A 17726-nucleotide genomic window follows, 5' to 3' on the forward strand; every position below is an offset into this window, starting at 1 on the left:
ATTACCTTCCAGGCCCTGGCTGGTGTAGCTCAGTGGATTGAGCATGGGCTTCTGGAGCAAAGCGTTGCCAGTTCCATTCCCAGTCAGGGCACATGCCTGGGTTGCAGGCCAGGTCCCCAGTAGGGGACCCATGAGAGGCAACCACACATTGATGTTTCTCTCCTACTCTTTCTCCTTCCATCCCCCTCTGTCTAAAAATAAATAAATAAAATATTTTTTAAAAAATTACCTTCCAGGTCTTGTCCATGAGTGTATGTTTTCATGCAGTAGCAGTCTAATGTACATCCTATTTCATATTATTTCCCCATTAAATTGGCTTTTGTTTCATATATTTAATAATAAAAACCTGGGGAAGCAAACTTTTGTATTATATTCAGATACCAGGTAGGTGGGTCTTTTGTGTGTGTTTTTTCTCTGTCCTCCAGCTTCCTTTATTCCCATATTATTGCTGGATTAGCAGTCAGCCTCCTCTCCTTGGCCCCTGCCCATGGCTCTGTTTATCTAGTTGACTAGGCTGTATGTATATGTATACTTTAAACACACCTCACATCTTGAAATCTTCCATGCCCCTCATATTAACATGTAACACTACTTCCTGATTCTTTGTTTTGCCAGCGTTTGCTACCATAGGGCCATATTTTTTCCCAAGCATGGTTTCCCTCAGGATTTCTGTCTAGCCCATTTATATTAAAGCCTCCTTTGACTGTCTTCTTTGTGCCTTCTTACCTTTCTGCTTACCCACTAGAAGGGCTGAATATGCTTTCACAAAGAAGCCTTACTATCTCAGCATACTTTATTGCATTCAGACATTTTCACATCCGTGGGCCTTTTTATCACCCTTCTCCAATACCCATACCCTATTTTTTCTGTATTCTCAATTTCTGTGCTCCATATATACTTACTTGCTAAACATCATCTTCCCCGCCTTCATTTCACTTAAACTATTTTTTTGTTTTGTTTTATTTTATTTTACATTATTTTATTGTTGTTGAAATACAGTTGTCTCTTATTTTCTGGAGTGTACTCACCACTCCCCCCACCCCAGCCATTCCCACCTCCCACCCTCGATCCTATCCCCATTTGTTTTTTTCCATGGATCCTTTATACATGCTCTTTGATGACCCTTCTCCCTTTTTCCCCCATTATCCCCTCCCCCATCCTATCTGGTCACTGTCAGTTTGTTCTTAATTTCAGTGTCTCTGGTTCTATTTTGCTTGCTTGTTTGTTTTGTTGGTTAGGTTCCACTTACAGGTAAGATCCCATGGTAAACTATGTTTTTAAAAGTCCTCTTACCCTTTCTTTTGGTACCTTCCTCCAAAGCCAAGTTTTCTGTTTTTTTGTCAGTCATCTTTCTCCCTTCCACTCTTAACCTCTCTGGTAATTTCATTTTTTTAATATCATTTCCTTTATTTATTTACTTCTTAGAGGGGAAGGGACAGAGGGAGAGAAAAAGGGGGGGGTGGGGAGAGAGATCAATGTGGGAGAGAAACATCAATTGGTTGCCTCTCACGTGCTGCCAAAAGGGGAACCTGGGCCGCAACCCAGGCATGTGCCCTGACTAGGAATCAAACCCACAACCTTCTGGTTCACAGGCCAGCACTCAGTCCACTGAGCCACACCAGCCAAGGCTGATAATTTCATTTTTTCACTCTTCTCCAAAAGCTTTCACTCTGATAACATATGTAGTGTTCAGTTGAGGGCTTCTGAATAGATATCTGCTTTTCAAAACTGTGAAATCTAAACTATTAGCTTGGGAATAACCACCACCACCACCACCACCCCCGGGAAAATGAGGGCTCCACTTGAAAGCTTCAAACAGAGATTCTCCTGCCAATATTGAATGACGGAGTTTATATAGTATCTCAAATAGGGTGGCTGCTTAAACATATAAAATGTACACAATTGTGAATTGAGAATAGATTGTTGATTTTGTATTTCTATTTTGACCTGAGGAATAAAACATCTCAGAAGGTAATTTTCATATGGATTGTACTGAACATTAATTCTTCAGGGTAATTATAGACTTGGAAATGTTTAATACTTGCTCATAGTCCATGCTGAAGTATCTTCCAGTGGTAGGAGGAACTCATATTCTACAAGGCAATCCAGTTCATTTTGTACTGCCATTTTTTAAGATTATTTTTTTAATTTACTTTTAGATAGAAGGGAGGTGAGAAAGAGGGAAAGAAGCATTGATGTGAGAAATATAGATCAGTCACCTCTCATACGTGCCCATACCGGGGACTAAACCTGTGACCCAGGCACATGCCTTGACTAGGAATCGAACCAGTGACCTTTTGCTTTGCAGGATGATGCCCAACCCACTGAGCCACACCAGTCAGGGCTGTTCTGCTATTGATTATTTTAACTGTTCGTTCTTGTATTGGATTAAAGTTTACAGCCTATAGTTTTCTTTATTTTAATTTTGCTCTCAAGCTTCATAGAATTTGGATTCCTTTTCTACATGACAGTGTCTTAGATATCTGAACATAGTTATTATATCCTCTATACCCCTCTCCTCACAATTTTTTTTCCCTTTGAGATAACCACTTTCTGCCCCATCCAACTATTGCTGATAGGACACCATTTTCATCATCTAGATATTACACTTTGTTAACGTCCCTTCTAAATTTGTTCAGAACTTAAAATAATAGACAAAGTGTAGCTGAATTGGCTCTGGATGTTGCACATATGGACATTAATGCAGCCTGGAGTTACTTTAAGTTTTTCATCAGTTGTGTAATGTTGGCTCATAGTGAATTGTTAATTAACTAAAATCCCAAGATTTTAATCTGCTTTGCCTTCATGTGACGTCTTTCCAACCAGGTTTCCATCTTTTTTAGTTGTGTGACAGATTTTTAAAATCAGAATATAAAACTTTACACATATCTCTGTTAAATTTTATTTCATTATCCCTGGGTGATGTGGCTCAGTGGACTGAGCGCTGGCCCGCAAACTGAAACGTCACTGGTTTGATACCCAGTCAGGGCACATGCCTGGGTTGCAGGCCAGGTTCCCAGTTGGGGGCATGCAAGCGGCAACTGATTGATATTTCTCACACATCAATGATGTTCTCCTGCCTCCCCCTCTCTCTGAAAATAAGTACATAAAATCTTTTTTTTTTTTTTAATTATCTCATTAGGCTATCATCCACCCTTGGTTTCTTTGAATCTTGTTTCTTTTCATTCAGTTTATGCTGATTCAACAGAGGGCCTTGAAGCTAGTGTCAGAATGTTTTCAGATATCTGAGAAGTGATAATCAAAAGTCATGGAGACAGTCTTCCAAAAACTGTTGTATGTAGCTATAACTCAGCTCTTTGGGTATATATGAATTAATACCATTGTAAATTGACAAGGCCCAGAATGACTGATATCCATTGCCAGCCTGCAAGACAGAAGCCTTGTGTTGAACAGTATTCTATAAGGGGTGATGTTCCAAGACATTCTGTGCCAACATAATGTCAAAAGAGTTGGTTATTCTTCCCAAGAAATCAATTAACGCACAGATGAAGTAGAGACAGCGTTATTGTGACTATTCTTTTATTTTGCACTTTACAAGCACGTACAGAGTACATATAGAGTTAGGAACTGTGTGAGATTCAGAGAATCAGGGTTGCCTCCCTGATTTACGCCTATTGTCCCAGGTAATTGTTAGTAGCATCACTTTTCACTTTCAGAAGTATTCAGGTTAGGAGGATAAATAACTGGCCATATTTCTCATAACCCAACTACTTACTTTGAGTTTTTTTTTAATTGGGTTAAATGTTACACAGCTATAATTTGCCAGATCTAATGAGGCTACAGTAGTACTTAACATTTGCATAGATAGTTCCTTAACCATGGGAAGTGGGAAGCAAAGGCAACTACACATATTTAGTATTCCTCCTGAGCCACCATCTAGAGGGCAGTATTATATACAGCTAAAATGCTTCAATTCCAACAAAAAATGGCCTCTTTGTTTACACATGAAAATCAGAAACTTTTGATGTTCTTAAAGAATCTATTGGAACCAATATTGTGAATAACTTATCTTTTATTAAACAAAAAGTAAAGAAATATTAAAAATTAATTCATTAGCATTCTGAACATTCCTTTTTAAAAATTTGTAGAAACTGAACTTTGATGCCTTGAATATATAATGTTCCATTATAACAATTATGCATAGGTTTTAAAAATCTGCATACTTTATGCTTCTTTCATAGTTTTTCTAATTAATGATATCACATGGTTAATTTTAATATATTCTGCATCACAGTTTCTATATTTATGTAAAATAAGCCCTTAAAATGAATACTACTTGCTTAAATATTACTTCTAAAAGAAAACAAAATTGCTAGTTTTAACTTTAAGATTTGAACTCAAGTATTTAGAATTAGAATGTTTCTTAGAGCTTGTGTAATTTTATGTCATCAGTGAGTAATTTATTAGTTCCTAATATCAAAAGTGATTGCCTGTGTTTCACATTTTGGATTTCCTAATGTAATGTTCTCTTTTTAGAAAAGGTGGACAAGTCCTATTTTCAAGAGAAGATGACTCTTAACTGTTTTGAAGGATCTAAAACTTGTGTACCTGCAGACATCGATAAAGATGAAGAATTTGTAGAAGAGTTTAATAGATTAGAAACTTTTGCTAATTTTCCAAGTAGTAGTCCTGTTTCAGCATCAACACTAGCACGAGCTGGTTTTCTATATACTGGTGAAGGAGACACCGTGCGGTGCTTTAGTTGTCACGCAGCAGTAGATAGATGGCAATATGGAGACTCAGCAGTTGGAAGACACAGGAAAGTATCCCCAAATTGCAGATTTATCAAGAGCTTTTATTTTGAAAATAATGCTGCGCAACCTACAATTTCTGGTACCCAAAATGGTCAGTACAAAGCTGAAAATTATCTGGGGAACAGAAACCATTTTGTTTTAGACAGGCCATCTGAGACTCATGCAGACTATCTTTTGAGAACTGGACAGGTTGTAGATCTGTCTGACACCATCTACCCTAGGTACCCTGCCATGTGTAGTGAAGAAGCTAGATTAAAGTCATTTCAGCACTGGCCAGATTATGCCCATTTAACCCCAAGAGAGTTAGCTAGTGCTGGGCTCTTCTATACAGGTGTTGATGATCAAGTGCAGTGCTTTTGTTGTGGTGGAAAACTAAAGAATTGGGAACCTCGTGACCGCGCATGGTCAGAACACAGGCGACATTTTCCTAATTGCTTCTTTGTTTTGGGCCGGAATGTTAATATTCAAAGTGAATCTGATACCGTGAGTTCTGATAGGAATTCCCCAAATTCAACAAATTCTCCAAGAAATCCAGCCATGGCAGCTTATGAAGCACGGATCGTTACTTTTGGGATGTGGATGTACTCTGTTAACAAGGAGCAGCTTGCAAGAGCTGGATTTTATGCTTTAGGTAAACCTTATTATAAAATCAGGCTAATAAATAACTTTCCAACTGTCCCAGGGCTCCTAAAAAGTAAATACATTCCTTTAGCCCCCCTTAACTGTTAAATATTTAGGTGTAGAGTGGCGTGATTATTATCACCAATTCCATTAACCCATATGTTGAATATGTAATGTGACCACTGAATTTATATGAAAAGGAATACTATATTAAGAGTCATATTTATCTTCTTAGTCATTACATGACTAAGAGTCATGTAATTGTTTTATGGAGAACAATAACATGCAAAAGATGATGGGTGTCCCTGATAAAAGAATGGGTCAGATAGTAATACTATAATTTATTGAGTCCCTACTCTATGTGCTCAATACATATATTAAATGCATTTTCTCTACTCCTCAAGAAAATAAGAAAAGTTAAAGAGTTTAGTTTGGCTGATATTAAAATTAATACCTGTCTTTTGTACAGAGACTATATATTTGAAAGCTGCCCTATATAATGCCTTTTTGCTTCAAATGAGCACTTGTCAAATGAACTACCATGGGCATGTCAGGAAGAGCCGCATCAATTATTTAATAATTTACTTACATGGTATCATAGGTTTTTGTGTCATGTAGCTGTAACCTTAGAGAAACTTATCTTATAATTTCATTATGCATTAAACTTTATTATTAAAGTTTTATAATTTGAAAAGGTAAACTTTGGGCCCCAAATGAGATATGTTAAAAAAGAATGTAACAATTGTAATTTTCTGCATAAAAATTGGGCAGTTTTATTTTTGTTCTATAAAATACCTCAAGTTGAATCAGTGAATTTAATGTGTATTTCCTCCTCAAATGATCATATCTATTACTTAGATGTGCATTTGAATGTATTTTTAATATTTATTTTTGTCTTTTTCCATTTCCACTTATTCCTCTTATACCCTCCTCTATCTCCACCCTTCCCCTCCCCCCAATCCCCATCCTGTCTTCCATGTCCATGAGTTCCTTTTCTTTTTTGCTAGATTCCATGGCCCCAAACCCCCCCCCCATGGTGAATGTCTTTTTAACCTATAAATTTTTACGTAACTTAGAAATGCTTAATTTCATGGCATTAAAAAAGGGGTATTTTTGTGTAAGCTTCTAATTGTATAAAATAACATGTATTTTTACTTCTGTGTTTTCTTAGGTGAAGGTGATAGAGTCAAGTGCTTTCATTGTGGAGGAGGTCTAAGTGATTGGAAGCCTAGTGAAAACCCTTGGGAAGAACACGCTAGGTGGTTTCCAGGGTAAGGTATTTAAATGTTCATTCAGTAACAGCCAAGCTAGACAATGTGTAGTGGGAAGACTTGAATAGCTTTTCACCTCAACTATTTTTGCCTTCCCAAGCCTTGAAATTCAATTCACACCAGGTTTATAAAAATGGGGTCACCTACTTTATAGGGAAAAAAAACACATAAACCATCTCTGGTGACAAAAACATTCATTACTTACTTGTATATTGTATTTATGATATTCAGAGGATTCCATTTCTAAACACCAGATTAGGAATGTATACTTTAGTTGTTGTCGGAAGTAGGCTTTTTTACAATGGATATGAAAGAACCCACAATAAGTAGCATAACAAAGGGAGCATTTTGTGGCTCCTTAGAAATACTGATAAGTAAGTTAATGGAGTTAAGATGATGGAGATGATATCATACACTTTGCTAATTTTCCAGCTACTAAAGTTGAACCTTCTTGTTTAGGTGTAAATATCTGTTAGAGGAGAAGGGGCAAGAATATGTAAACAATATTCATTTAACCCACTTACTTGAAGAGTCTGTGGTAAGTCAAATATTGTAGAATATGTATTTTCAGATACTATGTAATTTGTTTTACACTGATTTCTCGGTGTAAAATTCACAGTGTTGTATTTTAAATTAATAATGTATGGTGAGCTTTAAAAGGGAGATCTTGAAAAGTACTTGTTATTCTTAACCTGAAGCAAATTGGCGAAAGGGGATTGGGGTGAACTGATTTAATATCACTACAGGCAAAAATGGGCTTGAAGAGCAAAAACACTTTAATCTCTCAGCCTTCTGGAATTTGACTTTTGTACATTGTGTTTTGTACTCATAAATAGTTTTAAACTACTTATGAGTACAACTCTGGGAGAGCACAGTCACCATTATGGTTCTGCCATCAACTATATTGCCTCAGTCAAGTTGTTTAAACTCCCTGAATGTCAGCTTCTTATCTGTAAAGTGAATGGGTTGGGTTAGATGACCTTTTAACTTCCTTCTAGCTTCATTGGGCTGTACCCCTTGTGTATATTAATATGTTGAGTTGGAATAAAGCCAATTTTTAATTAGTGATTACTGTAACTTTTCAAAGTAAGTAATTTGCCTTCTACCAAAAAGAATTTTTAGCTTACAATTTATATTTCTATTTTAGGGAAGAAATGATGAGAAAACACCATCGCTAACTAAAAAAATTGGTAAATATGCTTATTGTAATAAATATACTTTTAATTTCATTACCAACTTATACTTGTTATTTATAAGGTAGAAAGGTAAACATATTCTTTCAGGTTTACCAAGGCGTATTTGTTTGAGATGAGATTTGCTATAAATTTAAGAAATAATGATGTGCCTATAGATTTCAGTGGGATATTTATATATACAAAACATTCCTATGGAGGTTGGACAGTTAGCTTTTCCAGGCTTGGGAGGAGCAGCTACAAGCTGCCTGCCCATCACCACTTCTGGGGCTTCTTTAGTTAATGAGGGTCATGAATCCAGTGCTCTGCTCATGTGCCATCATCATGCTCAGCCCTAACCTGCCATTTTATTTATTCCATGCCATCTTTGTGCCTTTCCCATCTTCACAGAGGAGCACTGTGTATCTCTTACTACTTCACAGAGAGGTAGACATTTTATTACAAAGATTATTTATTCATCATAGACATTTTAAAAAACCAGAAAGTGGGCAGAGAAAGGTAGTATGTTCGGCAAAGAAGATGTTGTTATCCCCACTTTTCAGATGAAGAAACAGAGTCAGAGAGGTTAAGTGACCCGTTCACAGTTAGGTTATAAATCATTGGTGGAGCTAGGGCTGTAAACAAGTTCTTCTGAATCCTACATCACACTACAGCCCTTCTCAACTGAGGCATCTTGTTTCAAAAATAGTAGAAAGTTTAATTTAGACTGTGTCTGGTGATTCCCCACATTCTATACTCACAGCAAGAGAATACTATATGTATTTATAAATATGCTTAAGAGCCACTTTCATAAGGCTTTTGTAATGGGAATAAATAAAAGAGTTTAAGAAATCACTTATTCCAGCCTATATTTTTGAAGTTATCCAGAAACAAAGAGTCTATATAACATTTCTTGATAATCATCTTTACAATGCATACTATTCTTTTTATAACTAATAAGACTCTTGGTTTGGGATTAATGTTTTTTAATTAAGATCATTTACTTAGCAAAATTTTTACCATTACAAAGTATAGATTTTGATGTTTTTAGTATATTCACAAGGTTGTGCAACCATCCTTATTATTTAATTACAGCACATTTTCATAACCCCAACAAGAAATCCCATACCCATTAGCAGTCACCCCACATCCCCAGCCCCAAGCAACCTCTAATCTATTTCTGTCTGTATGAGCTTGCCTATTCTGGTTATTTCATATTAAATGGAATCATAATGGCCTCAAGGTTCATCCATTTTGTAGCAGTCATATATGAGTATTTCTTTTTTTATGGTGGAAAACTGTCTTTGTATGGATAATCTTGTTTATTTGTCAGTTGGTGGACATAGCTGATGCTGCTATGAACATTTATGTAAAAGTTTTTGTGTGGACATATGTTTTTAATTCTCTTAGGTATATTTTTAGGGATGGAGTTGCTGGGCCATATGATAACTCTTATGTTTAATCTTTCAGTAAACTACATTCCCACCAGCAATGTATGAGGGTTCCAGTTTGTTTCTCCACGTCCTTGTGAACAGTTGGAATTATTTGTCTTTTTATTACAGCCATCCTGTGGGTGTGTAGTGGTATCTCATTGTGTGTGTGTGTGTGTGTGTGTGTGTGTCCCAGGTGGCTAATGATGTTGGACATTTTTCACCTGCTTAGTGGCCATTTGTATGTCTTCTTTGGAAAAATGTCTGTTCATCTCCTTTGCCCATTTTTTGGTTGGGGAATTTGTATTTTTATTGAATTGTAAGAGTTCTTTATACACTCTAGTTCTCTCTATATGTAAGTCCCTTATCAGGTACATGATTTGCAAATATTTTCTCCCATCTTGTAAGTTGTCTTCACTTTCCTGTTGGTGTTCTTTAAAGCATATAAGTTTCTAATTTTGATGAAGTCGAATTTATCTGGGTTTTGTTGTTGTTGTTGTTGTTGTTGCTGCTGCTTATGCTTTGAAGTCATATCTAAGAAACCCTTGCTCAATCCGGGGTTACCTATGTTTTCCTCTAGGATTATTATGGTTTTAGCTCTTACATTCAGGTCTTTGATCCATTTTGAGTTAATTTTTGTAAATAATATGAGGTAGCAGCATATTTAATTCTCTTTCATGTGGATATCCTGTTGTTCCTGCTTTTGGTTTTCAGCAAGTTGACCTTCAGGTACCTGCAGGATATCCAAGTAGGTGAATGTTAAAACTTCGAACTCATACAAATGACAGTGAAATTGTGGTAGTAGGGAAAGCATCAAGAGAGATTGTAAAAGAAAAAAAAGTGGGGGAAGAGATCACATGAGGGAACCAACAATATCTAATCAGATGGACAGAAGGAACTGCAAGAAAAACTGGGGGAAGCTGACTTCTGGACATCTCCATCTAGAAATCTCAAAAACAGTTCAAATTCAGCTTCTCTTTTGAAAACCACTTAGACAAATTCAGCCCTGCTCAATCCCCCCCCCCGTGTTAGTTAAAAGTATCACAATTTACAAAGTTGCCCCATAATTTGAGTCATTATAAGCTCTTTGTTTCCCTTCGTCGCGCTACATTTAAGTAATTACCAGGTCTGATAATTTCCACCTCTTTAATATTGTCTAATATTGTCTAATCGACTGGTTCTGTCTTGGTTCCTGCCCTTCTTTCTCATCCAGGCTATTGTGCAGTCTCTTAACTGGTCTTCTATTTGTACTCTAACCTCCTGACAGAATTTTTATTAAACACAACTCTTAAGTTACTTCCCTACTTAGAAAATATATTTGTTACCATACTGTTCTTAAAATCAAATCCCTACAGGTCCTGATCAATATGCACCCCCAAGTTATATTCTTACTTCTGTTGCCATAGATTAGATTTGAACATCTTATAAATGTAGTCATACAGTATGTTGTGTTTTGTCTCTGGTTCATCATTATGATGACATTTTGCTCTCTATAAGACTCATCGTGTTGTCTATGGCAGTAGTTCATTCTTCTTTCTTGCTGTGTAGTGTTCGAATGTAGCATAATGACTGAGCCATTTGCCTGATGATGTTTGAATTTCCAGTTTGGGGCTGTTATAAATAATGCTGCTATGAATATTCTTATGTATGTCTTTGGTAGATATGTACATCATTTTTAATACCCAAGAGTGGAATTGATGAATGAGTGGGTATGAATTTCCTCTTTAGCACTTTCTTACATAACTGTATCCTACTTTGAGCATCATAAAAGTGAGTTTTGGTTTGCTTCCTTGCCTTATCTAGTTCACCCCCCTTATCTATAGAAACTAAGTCTGAGAAATAGGAAACTGATACTTTCAAAGTCACACCTGGAGTTCCCCCTATTTCCTGTTATTTTTATTTATTTTCAAAATAATTGCTAGGGGCTCAGTAAAGAAGACATCTGCTCTTTAAGTACCTTAGGTTGATTGTTCATGAGAACATCTGATTTGAAAAGTGCTCAGATTTTTTAAGCATTTAATACTTTTCTTACCTGTTTTACTTTATCTTGCACTGTTTAATTTCACTAAGTCTTTAAAGCATCTAATCCCAATTCATAGTGCTGCAAAATACTCCATTTTCAATTGTAAAATTCTGAAAGTGATCCTTCAGTGCCTAAATATTTCAAAATCTTCTGTTCAGAGCAGCTTTGGTTTGTTGGGGGGGGGCGTTTCTTGCTGCTTAATTTTTTTAAACTAAAGTTTGTGTTGAGTTGTGTTAATGAAAATAATTGTTTCAACTGTGTTCTTCTTCCTCACCAATTTTCATTTCAGATGATATAATCCTCCAGAATCCTATGGTACATGAAGCTATACGAATGGGGTTCAATTTCAGGGATATTAAGAAAATAATGGAAGAAAAAATTCAGACATCTGGGAGCAACTATAAATCACTCGAGGTTCTGGTTGCAGATCTAGTGAGTGCGCAGAAAGACAACACACAAGACGAATCAAGTCAGACTTCCTTGCAGAAAGGTATGCCGGGCAAGAGACCCCTATCAGTGCCTCATTATGGATAGTATCTTATATGACTTTGTGACCCATTAATTTCCGTCCTATCACATCCCCCTTAGAATGAACATTTTGTAACATTTTATTATGAAAAATATCAAACATCTTCAAAAGTGGAGAGGATAATGTAATGAGCCCTAATGTACCCATCAACCAGCTTTGGTAATTCTTAGCCCTTTTCAAATTTCGTTTCATATCTTCCCCCAATTTTTTTTTTTTACTGCTATAGTATTTCACAGTAAATCCTAGACTTCCTATATATCATTTACCTTGAATACTTCAATAAGTATCTAACAAATAAGGACTTTTTTAAAAACTTTAATATTGTGTGTGAGTCTGCTTGGACCGATGGACAGAACACCATAGACAGGTGGGATTAAACAGAAGATACTTATTTCTCATGGATCTGGAGGCTGGGAAGTCCAAGATCTAGATGCAGGCAGATATGGTCCACGATGAGAACGCCTTCCAGGCTTGCAGATGGCTGCCTCTGCCTTCTCTGTGTCCTCACATGGCCGAAAGAGAATGCTCTGGCTTCTCTTGCCTTTTTTTTTTTTAAGGACATCGATCCCATCCTGGAGCCCCACCCGCATGACCTCATCTAAATCTAATTAGCTCCCAAAGGCCCTGTCTCCAAGTACATTGGGTGTTAGGGCTTCAAAGTAAGAGTTTTGGGGAGACAGACATTTAGTCCATAACATAATATGATCACACTTAAATGAAATGAACAGTTAAGGCTAGGGTGAAGTATTACCAGAGGTAAACTGTTAATCAAGGGGGTGGGTGGGGAATCTGTGCCCAGAGCATCACCATCTCAAGTAAAGGGCTCCACGCAATGCTGAAAAAAGTAGAGTTGATATCAGCATTTGGTAGGCATGACATTTCATTCCATTGTGGTCTATGTAAGAAATCTCAAACAATCAGAATCAAGAGAAACCTTAAAGATTATATAACTTTCTTTTTTTTAATATTTATTTATTCTTAGAGAGAGAGGAAGGGAGGGAGAAAGAGAAGGAGAGAAACATCAACGTGTGGTTGCCTCTCATGTGACCCCCACTGGGGGACTTGGCCTGCAACCCAGGCATGTGCCCTGACTGGGAATCGAACCAGCGACCCTTTGGTTCACAGCCTGCTCTCAGTCCACTGAGCTACACCGGCCAGGGCAAGATTATATAACTTTCATTACTTCAGTGAGAAAACTGAAGTGCAGGTGTGCTGTTGCCCAAGATCACTCAGATAGTTGGGAGTGAAATTCAGGTTTCTGGACTTCTGGTCCAATGTTACTTTTTTTAATTAAAAAAGTTATGGTACAATGCACATAACAAAATTGACCATCTGAACCATTTTTAAGTTATGGGTCAGTAGTGTTAAGTACGTTCACTAATGTGCACCCAGTGTCCAGAATCCTTTTCATCTACAGAACTGAAAGTCTGTGCCCATTAAACAGCAACTCCCCATTCCCCATCCTGCCAGCCCTGGGCACTCAGCCTTCTGCTTGTCTGTCTCTCTAAAACCAACTACTCTAGGTATCTGGCCCATTGTTCTTTTCTACTCACTGTAGCATCACATCCAAAAGTAATGTATAAATTACTTTATTGTTTTCCTCCCTTTTTTAAACTACAAAGCTACTTTTAATACTTTGGGGTAAACCCCACAGAACTAAAACACACTTGGGAGGGGTAATCTCTTCATCCCCCAGGAAAGGTTCATGGGAACAGAAGCTATCTGGGGGGAAGGAAGACAAAAGAGACCCAGTATAGACTCAAGGCAAAGGGAATGCCATCAGTGCTGGGACCTTGGAGCACTACAGGAGGGAACTTGAACATGGTGAGACTGGTTCCAGACACATAGGTAAAGGGCAGGAGGGTTGGACACCAAGCCACCAAGCTGCTTGGGTTCCTCCTCATTTGCTTTTTTTGTGCTTCTGCTGCCTGATCTCCAAGACCCTTTGCTTCTGAGTGGCAGCAGAAAGCCTGTCATCTCAGTGCTTTTCCTTAACCAAGTGACTTTGCTCTTTCATATTCTGGTTGAACTCAGGCTGCTTATCACTGGTTGTCACAGTAGCAAGAATATGCATTTCATTCTTGCTGTTATATGATGTAAGTCAGTTTATAATGCTGTCCCTTTACTTGTTTCCTTTGTCTTGAATGCCTTTTCCCTGTCTTTATACCTAGTTTCATCCCCCCACTGCCCTCCCCCCATTCCCAAAATCCATCTTGTAAACTAACTCATCCTTCAAGGCTCAGCACAGAGGTCATGTCTTTGAAGTTTTCCCCAGGATCCATAGCAGAGTTCAGAGCTCCCACTTCTCTACTCAGTACTCTTAGAGCGCTTGTAGCATTATTTTGGAACTGCTTTGCTTTTTATTACTGTCCATTAGACAAGCTTCTTGAGCGTAGGTGTTTTATGTTCTTGTGTCTGGTAAGTTCCATGTTTGGGCCTTTAGTTTTCAGTATGCCCAGGAGGTTGCCTTTTAAGAAACAGGAGATAAACAATCCTTTCTTACACCCCTAGTCAGGGAAACTTTTCTGAAGCACAAATCTGAACATACCTCTCTGGGTTAAAACCCTTCACTGGCTCCTAGGGCCCTGAGAATCGAGTACAGACTCCTTTACATGGGTTGCCGAATACCTCAGGATCAGGCTCCTCCTAACCTGTTCTATAGCCTCATTTCATGCTGTTTCCCCTTCAAATTCTGTTCCCGAGCCTTCCGTGTGGACATGTTAGCCCTATTCTGTCTCTCCTCTTGGAGCCTACTCATGCTGTTTCCTCTACCTAGAATGCCCTTCTCCCGCTCCCCTGTCCCCCAAGGCCTTCTACCTCTTTCTAGTTTATTCCTCTAGGAGGCTTTTCCTTATGTGTTCATACATACACACACTTACACCCTTCTTGTGTTCTTCCTAACACACTCTACCTTTATCATCACACTGTACTATAATTTCCTGGCTACTTGTGTCCCTTACTTGTCTGTGAATGATCTGGGGACTGAAGTCTCTATTTGTAATGGTTGTATCTCTAGTGCCCAGACCTATTTAGGTGTTCAGTAAGTATTGGTTGAATAAAATTAAACCACTGTTTCCCAAACCTCTTTTCATGGTAGTGTTCCCTAGGAGTTTAAAAGGCATGCCATGAAAAAGGAGCTCTATTATTAAAGAAGGAAATGCATTACGCATTACAAGTTTCTAAGAGGGGACATAATACTACATTATTTGGCCCTAAACTTGAAAGCAGTGGTTTCCAAATGCCAGTGGGCTCAACCCCAAATGTTTTAGATTTGGGAATGGGGCCTAGGAATCTACTGTTACAAATGCCCCAGGTAATTCTCATGTGAAGCCAGCTTTAGAAATCACTGGTGTACAGTGATTACAAAGATTGTTAAAGTATGTAATGCGTTTGGAATAGTGCCTGGCATGTGGTAGTAAGTGTTACATTACTGTTAACTGCTGCTGCTGTTGATTTTTGTCATTACAGTTATATAAGACCACAAAACATGGTTTTTGTGGCATATTTGTTAACATTTCACAGAACCTAGTTTGGGAAAGGCTGAATTAATAAGCAAGTAGTTCAGTATCATCCATATGCTAAAGACACCCAAATCTCTATCTGTAATGCTGATTCCTGCTTGACCTCAAGATTTGACTCTCCAGTTGCCTACTGGACATTTTTATCTACATGCCCTGCAAACACCTCAAAAATATCTTGAACAGCCCAGACCTGTACCTCCTTTGATATTTCCTATTGGCATCACTATCCCTTTGTCAGCCACACTAGAAATATTAAAATCAACTGTATTTCTTGTTTCTTTCTCATCCCTCACATCCAGTCAATTGCCAAATCCTACTTGTCCCACTTCAGAAGTGTCCCTCCAATCTATCCCTCCATTTCTGGAATAAGCCATGCCCTTTTGTGCGGCACTACTTTTACCTAACCCTTGCTTGTCTGCCTGGCAAATTGCTGGTCAGTTTAAATGTTATTCCTCCACTTCCCTGCTCCCCTGATACTCTATCCAGCAGCTGCCAAGCCATGAATCTTTCCCCAACTAGTCTGAACAGAAGAACTTGTTCTTTCATCTTGTCCCCGAGCACTTGGTGTACGTATCATTATTAGAACACTTACCACTGTGCATTGTGTGCTTACCTTCATTGCCTCAGCTCACCTCCTTCTCTCCCACTAGCATTCAGACTTCTTAAGAGCAGATGCCATGTGTGTCATCCTGTCTCCCAGTACTTGATTAGTGTCTGCCACATAGTAGGGGTTCAAATTGTTTCAGTGAATTTAAACAAGTAAGAAAGTCTACAATTAACTAATTTCTTTTCTCTTTGTACAGAGATTAGTACTGAAGAGCAGCTAAGGCTCCTGCAAGAGGAGAAGCTTTGCAAAATCTGCATGGATAGAAATATTGCTGTCGTGTTTATTCCTTGTGGACATCTGGTCACTTGTAAACAATGTGCTGAAGCAGTTGATAAATGTCCCATGTGCTACACAGTCATTACTTTCAAGCAAAAAATTTTTATGTCTTAATCTAACTATAGTAGATGTATTATGTTCTTACTACTCTGATTGAATGTGTGATGTGAACCAAATTTAAGTAATCAGCATTGAATTCATTAGCATTTGCTCCCAAGAAGAAAAATTGTAAACTGCAGTCAGTGTTATAGTTGGCGATCTAAAATTTGAATTTCTGGATTTTCAGGATATTCGCTATATTATCTATCCTCTTTTTTTTTCTATTATTAATTGAAACCCTAGACTAAGAAGCATCATATTGTAACTGATCACAATGTGTATTTGTGGTACACTGACTACCTTTTAAGTGTAAGTGAATCAACTAAATTTTTCTTTTTTTTTTTCTTTTTTTTTTTTTTTCAGATAGGCCTAGCAGGTGGAGTGTTATTTGTAAAAGTGGAGATTGGAGTTGATCTCTCCAATCACATAATTTGTTTTATGTGGAAAAAGGAGTGAATCGTTCCACAGTGGTGGAAAGATAGACATTATTTTTAGATGCTAGTCTTTATGCTTTAGATTTATTTTGTCTATTTTCTTTTAAAATTATACATACTTTGGTGGATGACTTTACACAGTGATTTTGCCATTGTTAAAAGGGTATTTGATGATACAATGCCATCTAGCCTACGTGTATTGAATGAGCCAAATGAAGGTTATGTGCATTTTATATATGTAGAGAACAAACGATTAGAAAAGATAGGTACCAAACTGTTAAATGTGGGTTCTCTTGAGGGGGTGGGGGGGTGGGTCCCAGAGGGGCTTTATAGGGGCCTTTCGCTTTCTACTTTTCATTTTGTTCTGTTTGAATTTTTGTAAGTATGTGTTACTTTTGTAATCAGAATTTTTAGAAAGTATTTTACTGATTTAAAGGCTTAGGCATGTTCAAATGCCTGCAAAACTACTTAATGCTCAGCTTTAGTTTTTCTAATCCAAGAGGGCAGGACAGTTAACCTTTTTTGGTACCAATGTGAAATTTAAATGTCTTTATGTTTGTCCTGCTTTGTGGATGAAAAATATTTCTGAGTGGTAGTTTTCTGACAGGTAGACCATGTCTTCTTCTCTTGTTTCAAAATAAATATTCCTGATTTTGTAAAATGAAATATAAAATATGTCTCAGATCTTCCAATTAATTAGTAAGGATTCATCCTTAATCCTTGCTAGTTTAAGCCTGCCTAAGTCACTTTACTAAAAGATGTTTGTTAACCCAGTATTTTAAACATCTGTCAGCTTACGTAGGTAAAAGTAGAAGCATGTTTATACACTGCTTGTAGTTGTAGTGAAAGCTTTCCATGTTGAGATTTTCATAATCTTGTATTGTAAAGTTTCGTGTGAGTTTTTGCTGTTAGGATGATTAAGATGTATATAAGACAAAATGTCATGTCTGTCCTCTACTTAACATTTT

At 37.4% G+C, this 17726-nt stretch overlaps 1 protein-coding gene and 1 pseudogene across 5 annotated transcripts in view; one reads left to right on the forward strand and one right to left on the reverse strand.

The window, feature by feature from the left end:
- Positions 1 to 17068, forward strand: part of XIAP (X-linked inhibitor of apoptosis) — a 33368-nt gene extending 16300 nt beyond the window's left edge. For 4 of the 5 annotated variants that reach the window (XM_053662332.1, XM_037154132.2, XM_037154131.2 and 1 more), the window contains 6 exons: positions 4498 to 5406; positions 6568 to 6667; positions 7127 to 7205; positions 7815 to 7857; positions 11582 to 11782; positions 16146 to 17068. In XM_053662332.1, the coding sequence (XP_053518307.1) occupies positions 4530 to 5406; positions 6568 to 6667; positions 7127 to 7205; positions 7815 to 7857; positions 11582 to 11782; positions 16146 to 16339 (1494 nt within the window). In that variant the 5' untranslated portion in view covers positions 4498 to 4529 and the 3' untranslated portion in view covers positions 16340 to 17068. The remainder of the gene's footprint in view (positions 1 to 4497; positions 5407 to 6567; positions 6668 to 7126; positions 7206 to 7814; positions 7858 to 11581; positions 11783 to 16145) is intronic. The other variant, XM_037154133.2, reaches the window with a different exon arrangement.
- On the reverse strand, positions 13601 to 13838 carry LOC119055849 (small EDRK-rich factor 2-like; annotated as a pseudogene).
- Positions 17069 to 17726: the final 658 nt, after the last annotated feature.

The sequence above is a fragment of the Artibeus jamaicensis genome, unplaced genomic scaffold (assembly GCF_021234435.1).
Source record: "Artibeus jamaicensis isolate MK-2021 breed Jamaican fruit bat unplaced genomic scaffold, CSHL_Jam_final contig_240, whole genome shotgun sequence".
NCBI classification, from domain to species: Eukaryota; Metazoa; Chordata; class Mammalia; order Chiroptera; family Phyllostomidae; genus Artibeus; species Artibeus jamaicensis.